Source organism: Rhamphochromis sp. 'chilingali', assembly GCF_963969265.1.
Source record: "Rhamphochromis sp. 'chilingali' genome assembly, chromosome: 2".
NCBI classification, from domain to species: Eukaryota; Metazoa; Chordata; class Actinopteri; order Cichliformes; family Cichlidae; genus Rhamphochromis; species Rhamphochromis sp. 'chilingali'.
Window position 1 is genome coordinate 56,848,381 of NC_137930.1, and position 9,835 is coordinate 56,858,215.

Genomic DNA, 9,835 nt, shown 5'->3' on the forward strand with positions numbered 1-9,835 from the left:
CACTCTGCATTTAATTTTAATCAAGCTTAATGCACATGAGTTACAGGGTGAAACAGGCTTTAGCACTCCTAAAAATGTAATAAAATGTGGAATTTAGGAGCACCTAATCTGCAATAAATCTGTCAATAATAAACAACAAGTATACACATTTGTAGCTCACATAACAAATATTGCAGTTATTTGGGATGGAGTATTGTTTCTGTTTTGCCAGACGTGTGGGTGTAATTAAAGAATATTCTAGAGAAGGTTATATAACATTTACAAAGCAGGCTGTATCTTATTAGAGATCATACATGCTATATTTGTTCCTTTTTTTCTTGCCCTTGCCCCACTGGACTCATAGAGACATCTAAGGCAATGTAACCATTCGAAAAAGTAGGTCACGCTATATAAGAAGGAGATCTAGTAACCTCCACCCCTCCCTCGTCCCCCTACTCGGGTCCCTTCTAGACTCCTCTCTCTCCGCCAACGAAACATCCGGTCCCGCTTCTCGAAGCTCTCCAGAAAGTTCTGCACTGCAAAGCGGCTATAAGTACCTCCCACTTTCGCTCCGCACTCTCACAGCAAAGGCGACTCAAAGCTTGGTAAGGCAGCATCTGGAAAGTAAGGCATAAAGACTTCAATTTAGAATAATAATTATCATTGTCACGAAGAAATACCAGCAGTTTCATTTAAGGTTGACTATAGCTAAGGCGAATATGGGCGACATCCGTGTGTCTTTTAATGCCGGTTGTATTGCTTTCCCGTAACGTGTGAGAGGCATACTGAAATTTAGCAGTCCGTTATCGCTGGGTTTAACGAGATAAAACAGAGGTTAGCCCCTGTTTTGCAGCTAGCGTGCGGTTTGCTATTTGTTTAATATCAGCTGTCAGTGTGTTTCAAGCTGTAACCTTGTGTGTAACGTGTTCGTGGTGTGTGTTATTTCCTCTTTAGGACAGTCACCATGGTTCACGAAACCGGCTACTACGATCTTCTGAGTGTCGAACCCAATGCTTCACAGGATGAAATCAAAAAAGCCTACCGAAAACTTGCCTTGAAATATCATCCTGACAAGAATCCAAACGAAGGAGAGAAGGTGAGTTTTAAACGTGTTTTATTGTAGCAGTTCAGCCGTTTACGTGCTATTGTTAAAGCCGCTTCTAATTTTAAACCGGCTACTTTAAAGACCAGTTGGAACTTTCTGGAATGATCTATGCGCAGCTGACTGCGTGTGGCTACAGGAAGACCTGCACGCTTGAACTGACTTGATGTTTTTTGCTACTGTGCGAAAGTAATGTTTAACATTAAATGTGTTGTTATTGTATTCTATTTTATTCATCATTTATGTGACTTTTTTAAGTAGCATTGTCACAACACAAGTCGTACGTTAAGTAAGCCTAATAAAGGGTCGAAGCAAATAAACTAACACAAGTTATAATCGACTTACTATGACCTTGATGACTGAAAATCTACACAAACTCAAGTTATAGCTTTAGTGGAGTCACTCATTCTCGCTTTTAAAAGTAATTCAATTATTTGTTTTATATCTGCAGTTCAAGCACATTTCTCAAGCATATGAGGTGCTGTCAGATCCAAAGAAGAGAGACTTGTATGACCAAGGAGGGGAACAAGCCATCAAAGAAGGAGGGATGGGTGGCGGAGGTTCTCCGATGGATATTTTCAATATGTTCTTTGGAGGTGGAGGACGAATGCAGAGGGAGAGAAAAGGTGAGGTGGCTCATTGAGTTTTCAAGCTAGATGCAGTTTGAAGTGATGTGTATTCCTGGCATTTATAACATGAATGTTGTGCTTTTTTTATTTATTTGTCCTTTAGGGAAGAATGTAGTTCATCAGCTTAGTGTCTCACTAGAGGAGATGTACAATGGTTCAACAAGAAAGCTCGGACTCCAGAAGAATGTAATTTGTGAGAAATGTGAAGGTGAGTACCAACTTAATTGGAGAAAGAAAAATACCAGTGTTTGGAGTAATAAAGATATTTAATTCCTTTTTTCCTTCTCATCATAGGCTATGGTGGCAAGAAGGGTGCTTTGGAGAAGTGCACAAACTGCAAAGGAAGAGGAGTGCAAGTCCGGGTGCAGCAGGTGGGACCAGGCATGATTCAGCAGATCCAAAGCATGTGTCCAGACTGTCAGGGACAGGGCGAGAAATTTAACTCAAAGGATCGCTGCAAGAACTGCAATGGCCAGAAAGTAGAACGCAAGAAGAAAATCCTTGAAGTTCATATTGACAAAGGTAAAGCTCTCACCTATCTGAGACATTTGTATTATAAAAATGCTTTTCTTGTTGTTTTCAAAAGCAAGTTTAGCTAATGATGCGTCTCTTGTGCAGGTATGAAAGACGGTCAGAAAATTACATTTCATGGAGAAGGTGACCAGGAGCCTGGCCTGGAACCTGGGGATGTGATTATTGTGTTAGATCAGAAGGATCACCCAGTTTTCCAGAGACGGGACAATAACCTAATAATGAGGATGGACATCAAACTTGTCGAGGCACTGTGTGGATTCCGGAATACCATTCAGACTCTAGACAACAGAACGCTTGTTATCAGCTCACAACCAGGTAAGTGTTTGAATTCAGCTGGCCTTGAGTGCTGGCTTTTCTGGTGACCGATTGTGAACAATGGTAATATAGATTCCAATTTTTTTTTAATTATTTTTTTTTTTCTTCCTTCAAATCAACAGGTGAAGTCATTAAGCACAATGACGTCAAATGTGTTATGAATGAGGGCATGCCACTTTACAAAGAACCTTATGAAAGGGGACAGCTTATTATTCAGTTTCAGGTAAGTTGAACATCATTTCAACAGTGTAACACAATTCTGGATTTAAATTGAAGCCACAGGGTGGGAAAACGTTTTCAGCTCACTTGAATTCATTTAATCCTGCAGGTGGAGTTCCCAGAGAAAAACTGGCTCCCAGAACATCTGATGTTCCAGCTGGAAAGACTTCTTCCGCCCAGAGAGGATGTGATGGTCACAGATGACATGGAGGAGGTAGAACTAAGCGAGGCCGATTTGCAGTCACAACAGAAACACTACAGTGGTGAAGCTTACGAGGAAGACGATGACAATCCCAGAGGTGGCGTCCAATGTCAGACACAGTGATTGTAGTCAAAGTCTATATGCAGAGCATGTGGGTTTTGTTTTGCAAAAGGAAAGGTTTAACCCATGCCTTTGGTCCCTTTCACACTGTAAATTTGTGACATCACATTTAAAACTGTTGCCAATCCCTTTTTTTTTTTTTTTTTTTTTTTATTAAACTCGGGACACAAATATGCAAGTGGAGAAGGGTGCACCTAAAGTTGTCAGTGGTTTGTTTGTTTTTGTGCATGTTATGTTCTTTTTAAGTGTGTATTTTGTTTGTTTTCCGAAATTTACAGTACAAATTTCTTCATATGAACCTAAATGATGACTTGTATGCTTTCTGTGAAGGTGAAATTCAAGTCAAATGCTTTTTTTGTACAATAAATACCCAGAATGCTTAAACTTTTTTATTGCTGTCTTTATTTACTGAGATTTGCGTATTAAATTCTGCCAGTAATTTTTTTGTCTACAAGTTAAAATTTGTATGATAACTAGTCATTGGACACCATTTAATCAATGGAAAGATTTATAAAAAGGCACTGCTTAAATTCAGTCATTAAGTTTCCAATGTCCATCTAATGTTGCTTCCTCCTAAAAGAGCAACCTGTGGAACAAAAAACATAATTACTTCATCTGTTTTCACATCTCATTTATGCGCAGTTAAAAGGCCCCAGTATACCTGCCACTGGTTGCATTGCACAGCAGTGGTAATGCATTACTGTTGCATCTAATTATGCTTACTGTAACAGCAGGCATCTGCTGCAGTATAGTGAGCCCACAGTATAACTACCTGATAACACCTCCACATCAGAGCTGATATGGAAACCAAAAAAGTATGACATATAAGACTATTCTTCTTTCAAAGGTTCTTTTTTCCCCGTAATGTTTTTCAAATTGTTGCAATATCTCTGAATCTGAGCTCCTTTACTGTTATTAAAACATCAGTAAAAACCACCACAATTGTGCACTAGTCTTCAACTCGGCTGCAGGGGTGATGACAATATTCCAGATTACAAAAAGCACCACTGGTAGAAATGGTGGCTTTGTTGTACAGTACGTTTTGCCAGGTGCCACACAGCAGGTATAATGGTGCCCATACACTTACGATCAAGTATTTACATCTCTATTGGTACAGAATGTTCTGGATCTTTTACCCTCTGTTAGTCTGGCCTTTCCTCCTTTGGGCTGGCACAGCACTGTTGAGCATCCCACACAAAGTACCACAGTCTGTGCATGACTGAACACAGTGGTGATCTTGTAGCAGCCTGCAAAGAAATGGTGTTAAATATTTACTGTTACATTTCTGTGATTGCCATATATGTAAAACGTGATTAAAAGACAGCCATGGAACGTGTGAATAAGAAATGGCTTAAAATCACAGCAGCTGCATAACTTATTACTCTTCTATGAGGACTTGGGAGTACATGTGTATTTTCAACTAAATTAGATCCAATCAAATACTGTATTTGTGTGGGACACATTGCTAACTGTAAAGCAGATTTTATGTGAGCTTCCCAACTCCCTTTTTAAGTATATACATCTAGAATAAAATTACTTAATCTTTTTAATCACAAGTGTTCTCCTTCTTACCCCAATAACCTTTAAAACTATTATTTCAGTTGCCGCTCTGCATAGTTATCAATTGCCTTTCAGTGCAAATGAATCATCAACTGGCTCATGACATTTTGAGCTATAGTCAAAAACAAAAAACAAATACTGAGAGTCGTCAGTCACCAGTTTCACTGGGTTTTTAGAGGTTTCTGAGCCTTTCCTTTTATCTCTGCCAATTTCACAAAAATCTGCTTAGCTTGTGTTTTTTGGTGACTTGCAATTTTCTACCATGGCCGTAGTAGGCAGCAAAAGACTGTAGCATATAAACCTGCAGGAGTGTGCTACTTTTCTTCCCAGTTGCTTTTGAAAACTAGATCCAATCAAAATGTGAGACACTATGTCCACATGTAGGATCAAAGGAAATAATAAAATGCTGTTAAGACCCACATAAAGAGGGACATCTGGTGACCATATAGTATAAACTTTATTGTATACCTGGGCATTTCACGTCCATAAAGTAGGAGTTGGGACTCTGAACAAGTCTTTTCTTTTTATGTTGTCGTCTCTCATGGTCAAGTGACGGGTGGAGAAGGTCTCTGGCCAACTGAAATGAAGGGAAAGGTCCAGTCAAATAAGTGGGATAAACCGTGTTTTAACTTTTTAGCTCACTTTGGTAAACCTTCTTTTAAACACTAACTATTGCATTTACATCTTAAGTAAGCACCACAGTTGTTCGTGTGTACTACGGGTGATTCGTTAAACGCAAAAAAATGCAGTCGTGAAAGTTTTCAGGCGATGACTACTTTTTGGTCCGACATGACTACGTTATAAGTTACATCACACAACTACTAGTTACATACCACGGTGTTTCAGCAAGTAGTCGCCACCCGTCGTCGGCTATTGTTAGCTAGCTAACCCCCACTCCATGTGTTGCTGCTGCAACAATGTCAACAACACAACTGCGAGGTTTCACGGTGTAAACACGGTAGGACATCGTCTCTGAAATGCACATATGGACCTACCATGTTGAAAAAAGCATACAAATTAATACGAAACTTTGTAACTTACAGGCATTTTCGCTGTGCAAATCTCTGCGCATACGTGCGCCGATTAAACAGATAGCATCTCAGAGCAGAGCAGCGGGGAATGACTCGCAATCATACAGTGTGCTGAAAATGGTGAAGAGCATGTAGAAAAATAAAATAAATAAAAAACAGAAAAAATAAAACTTCCAAATATATTATATATATTTTATTTTCCCCCAAAATATATAATATTTTAGTATACTAAACATTTATAATATCTTCGTATTAGGGTTATCACTTAAAAAATAAAATTATATATACACTAGTCAAAGGTTTGGGCACACCTTCCCATTTATTTATTTTTTTCTTTATTTTCATGACTATTTATGAAGATTGTAGATTCTCACTGAAGGCATCAAAACTATGAATGTATTGAACAATTATGTATTGAACAAAAAGTGTTAAATAATTCATATTTTTATATTTTAGATTGTTCAAAATAGCCACCGGTTGCTTTGATTACTGCTTTGCATACTATTTGCATTCTCTGAGCTTCATGAGGTAGTCACCTGAAATGGTTGTCCAACGAGATGTTGAGCACTTGTTGGCCCTTTTGCCTTCTCTCATCCCAAACCATCTCAGTTGGGTTTAGGTCAGGTGACTGTGGAGGCCAGGCCATGTGGCCCAGCACTCCATCACTCTCCTTCTTGGTCAAATAGCCCTTAGACAGCCTGGGGGTGTGTTTGGGGTCATTGTCCTGTTGAAAAAGAAATGATGGTCCAACTAAATGCAATCTGGATGGGATAGCATGTCACTGCAGGATGCTGCGGTAACCATGTCAGTTCAGTGTGCCTTCAGTTTTATATAAATACCCAACAGTAGCACCCCCACACCATCGCACCTCTTCCTCTGTGCTTCATGGTGGGAATCATGCATGTAGAGGCCATCAGTTCACCTCAGTTGGGATATGTAAACCCAGCGGACAGCAATATCAGGAAGAAGGCGCACAAGAAATCAAAAGTACCAGGGGCATTAGGAGCATTTCCAAAACTGGAAGTCTGTGTCCAGAAGTGATGGTTAAAATCTAATTGTCCCTTTAAACTACAAAGCCCCACAATGCCAAGCGGGAACTGACGTCACATTTCTCGGCACCGGGCTGTCGCTAGTCTGCCCGGGTCTGCAACAGACAGCTGAGGGGTTTCCAGACGGGGGATCCCAGCTTCATTGCGGCCTTATAATATCGAAACGCAGAAGTCTGAAGTTTATTTCAATGGCGAAAACGTACGATTATCTCTTTAAACTCTTGCTTATCGGAGACAGCGGAGTCGGCAAGACATGTCTGCTGTTCAGATTCAGCGAGGACTCCTTCAATACCACCTTCATATCTACAATAGGTGAGTATTCTGCTGACGCCCCCCAAGGATAAATCTAATAAAACGAATGCCGGCATCCACATAGTCTTGCGTTTTACTGCATTGATCTGTCAGTAATAGAAGCTAGTGAATTTTTTCATGAAAGTAAGGAGAAGGACAAACGACCTAAAAGGGAAATAACTGCATATGAACCAGACAATAGGAGTGTGAGACTAATGGATAATGCTATTCTGTCCTTGAAGACTCGGATGCCCTAGCAGGGTTAAATACAGAATGAAATCAAAGCCACAGTCAAGACTTTTGACTTCTGTTACACTGTAGCCTTTATGCTGAAAACAGTATTGTGATAATTATGTTATAAACCTGATCGGCGCTGCAAATTTACACTGCAGCTATTTCTGCTTATTCCTCAAAATATGTTCCTCTAAAACGTGACACGAGATCACATTTTACCATTAATTGCAGAAATGCCTGGTTTCCTGTGTATGTGAGGCATGTGACAAACTGGATAGTGTAAGGTAACCGATTAAGCTTACGTAGCTCTTACTTGCTTTAATACAGGAATAGACTTCAAAATCAGGACAATAGAGCTGGATGGAAAGAGAGTCAAACTTCAGATATGGTATGTGTAATTTGACTGAGCTTTTTCCCTTTTTTTTATTGGAAAGTCTGACTGACCTGCACTTTAACCTGCTGCCTGTGTTGTTGATTTGATGTGTAATTAGGGATACTGCGGGCCAGGAGAGGTTTCGCACCATCACTACAGCATACTATAGAGGAGCAATGGTTAGCTTTTTATTTCTCACCATGTTGCTATATATCTAACTTACCCTTGCACGTCGGGGTTCATAAATTGTTATTATTATTATTTTCCTTCCCAGGGTATCATGCTGGTCTATGACATCTGCAATGAGAAGTCCTTTGAGAACATAAAAAACTGGATTAGAAATATTGAAGAAGTGAGTTCCAAATTTAGTTATATTATTAGTATTTTTTTGCAATTTAAATTCTGTGATTGTTAATTATAAGTAAATTATAGTTGTTTTTAATACTCATAGTATCATACTTTAAATAACCATAAATAATGAGTCTTATTTAATTCTGCCAGCATGCCTCGTCTGATGTGGAGAAGATGATCCTGGGCAACAAATGCGACATGACTGACAGGAGACAGGTGTCTAAAGACAGAGGTGAAAAAGTGAGTCTGAAGCTAGTCGTTACCAAAAAGCAAGCATCAAGCTAATTCAGTTGAAGTTATTGCAATTTTCAGCGTTTGGCATAAATATAAATCTATGTTTTTATTTCACCTAGCTGGCTATTGATTATGGAGTTAAATTCTTGGAAACCAGTGCAAAGTCTGGCTTGAATGTTGAAGAGGTAAGCTGGATGTTTTACCCTTTACCATAAAGCATGACTTACACACAGTATATGGATGTGTAATATTTATTTTGGTCTTTTATGTCACACAAGGCTTTTTATACCATGGGAAGAGACATACTGCATAATCTGAGCTCAAAGTCGGTAAGTTGAAGAAAGTTTCATTAATTAGTCGCTATCCCGTACTTTGTGTCACAGTCTGTATTTACATTTCTTCACCGTCAACTCTTTTCTTGTAGACTGACAACAGTGCTGGAGGATCAGGCAAACCGGTCAAGATCACAGAGAAAAAGTCGAAGAGAATTAAATTCTTCAAGTGCTCGCTCCTCTAAGCTGCTCACGTATGTGGCGTGACATTGGTGTTTTGGAGGGTTTCCGCCTTTTGGCCTTCCTCGCTGCGGAGGCGGCCGTGGTCATATAATCATGGGGCCTTATTGCCAGCTGGACTTACAGGTTCAGGGGAGGCTGAGATGCTACCCTGATCTGCTGACCAGACGAGGATCAATGACGAACGAGGCTTTATATGTGTTCATGCAAAAAGACTGATGCATGAATATCAGCAGTGGTTTGTAGCTCACCCTGCAGTGCCTGCTGACTGTGGACATGTCTGTAGGATGTCTTAAAAAATATCTGTTACAAATATTGGTCTCATAAATGGTAAATGAAGTATTTCATACAACGTAGCATCATTTTATACGCCCTACCTATTGTTACATTTACTATGACGATGCTGTAAGATAATCATACGGAGTTTCAGAATTGGTTGTAATTGTGTGAATTCATATATGTTAAGATTGTGGTATCCAGTGTTAATGCCATCATTTCTAATTGCACATGTGTGCCTATTTAAAGTCACAGTATTGCAATAGAAAGACAAAAATATGTAAAGAAAAAATAGCAACAACAAAAGAAAAAACAACCTACTGTTTTTTTACTTATTTTTAATAGAACCTTTATTTGTACAGGGTTCTGTGTCAAAACAAAGCTGTGAAAGAGTTTGTTTCTTGGAAGCTTGTACTTAATACATATTGTTACACAGTTGTCAGTATTTGCATGAAAGCTGTAGGGAGACCTCAGACTATTAAGCACACAGTATCTGAAATAGAAAATGTTTACAGACAGTATTTGAAAAATGTTGAGCATATATAGGAAGTGAAAGTTTTTGCTGTTCACATATTTTGTGTGTAATCACAAGTAGCAGTTGTGTTCTTGCTTTTATTTCCTCTTGAGATTGTAGACACAGAGCACTTTCCCTTCACGCGTCCAATATGAAAACACAACGACTGGAGAAAGCTGTAATGTGAATGATAGTCCTTGTAAACTACTGTATGTTACATCAGTGAAGAGTAAAAATGGAAAAGAAAGTAGATCTTTATGGGAATGTTGATTTTTTTTTATACACAACTACACTGCATGGTTGAAAATGT

General features: G+C 39.1%; 3 protein-coding genes across 5 annotated transcripts; 2 read left to right on the forward strand and 1 right to left on the reverse strand.

Annotated features, from left to right (window-relative positions):
• The first annotated feature begins 476 nt into the window (after nucleotides 1–476).
• Nucleotides 477–3,250, forward strand: dnaja (DnaJ heat shock protein family (Hsp40) member A). Of its 2 annotated transcripts, none has more exons than XM_080862658.1 (8): nucleotides 477–584; nucleotides 934–1,075; nucleotides 1,533–1,707; nucleotides 1,814–1,918; nucleotides 2,005–2,232; nucleotides 2,329–2,559; nucleotides 2,682–2,782; nucleotides 2,888–3,250. In XM_080862658.1, exons 2-8 carry the CDS (start codon nucleotides 944–946, stop codon nucleotides 3,101–3,103), a joined length of 1,188 nt encoding a protein of 395 aa, XP_080718784.1. In that variant the 5' UTR covers nucleotides 477–584; nucleotides 934–943; the 3' UTR covers nucleotides 3,104–3,250. The 2 variants fall into 2 exon arrangements, with proteins under 2 accessions (XP_080718784.1, XP_080718785.1); XM_080862659.1 differs by having other exon boundaries at nucleotides 523–603.
• A 229-nt stretch (nucleotides 3,251–3,479) lies between these two features.
• On the reverse strand, nucleotides 3,480–5,808 carry LOC308384247 (small ribosomal subunit protein eS27-like). Of its 2 annotated transcripts, none has more exons than XM_080862715.1 (4): nucleotides 5,702–5,808; nucleotides 5,129–5,237; nucleotides 4,237–4,347; nucleotides 3,480–3,686 (listed from the first exon to the last, which is right to left on the reverse strand). In XM_080862715.1, exons 1-4 carry the CDS (start codon nucleotides 5,705–5,707, stop codon nucleotides 3,658–3,660), a joined length of 255 nt encoding a protein of 84 aa, XP_080718841.1. In that variant the 5' UTR covers nucleotides 5,708–5,808; the 3' UTR covers nucleotides 3,480–3,657. The 2 variants fall into 2 exon arrangements, with proteins under 2 accessions (XP_080718841.1, XP_080718842.1); XM_080862716.1 differs by lacking the exon at nucleotides 5,702–5,808 and adding an exon at nucleotides 5,494–5,658.
• A 937-nt stretch (nucleotides 5,809–6,745) lies between these two features.
• On the forward strand, nucleotides 6,746–9,761 carry LOC308384239 (ras-related protein Rab-8B-like). The gene is made up of 8 exons (XM_080862703.1): nucleotides 6,746–7,052; nucleotides 7,593–7,653; nucleotides 7,757–7,817; nucleotides 7,913–7,990; nucleotides 8,140–8,229; nucleotides 8,343–8,408; nucleotides 8,502–8,552; nucleotides 8,648–9,761. The coding sequence occupies exons 1-8, from the start codon at nucleotides 6,929–6,931 to the stop codon at nucleotides 8,738–8,740; spliced, it is 624 nt and encodes a 207-aa protein (XP_080718829.1). The 5' UTR covers nucleotides 6,746–6,928; the 3' UTR covers nucleotides 8,741–9,761.
• The last annotated feature ends 74 nt before the right edge of the window (nucleotides 9,762–9,835 follow it).

Bases quoted from the DNA above. Each gene is read 5' to 3' on its own strand.
- dnaja (XM_080862658.1), top strand. From the start codon at position 944: ATGGTTCACGAAACCGGCTACTACGATCTTCTGAGTGTCGAACCCAAT. The intron at 2,233-2,328 runs GTAAAGCTCTCA...TCTCTTGTGCAG, and splicing joins TGAAGTTCATATTGACAAAG to GTATGAAAGACGGTCAGAAA. The intron at 2,783-2,887 runs GTAAGTTGAACA...TTAATCCTGCAG, and splicing joins AGCTTATTATTCAGTTTCAG to GTGGAGTTCCCAGAGAAAAA.
- LOC308384247 (XM_080862715.1), bottom strand. The intron at 4,348-5,128 runs GTATACAATAAA...ATTTCTTTGCAG, and splicing joins TATGGACGTGAAATGCCCAG to GCTGCTACAAGATCACCACT. The intron at 3,687-4,236 runs GTAAAAGATCCA...TTTGTTCCACAG, and splicing joins AAAGGCCAGACTAACAGAGG to GTTGCTCTTTTAGGAGGAAG.
- LOC308384239 (XM_080862703.1), top strand. From the start codon at position 6,929: ATGGCGAAAACGTACGATTATCTCTTTAAACTCTTGCTTATCGGAGAC. The intron at 7,818-7,912 runs GTTAGCTTTTTA...TTTCCTTCCCAG, and splicing joins CATACTATAGAGGAGCAATG to GGTATCATGCTGGTCTATGA. The intron at 8,409-8,501 runs GTAAGCTGGATG...ATGTCACACAAG, and splicing joins CTGGCTTGAATGTTGAAGAG to GCTTTTTATACCATGGGAAG.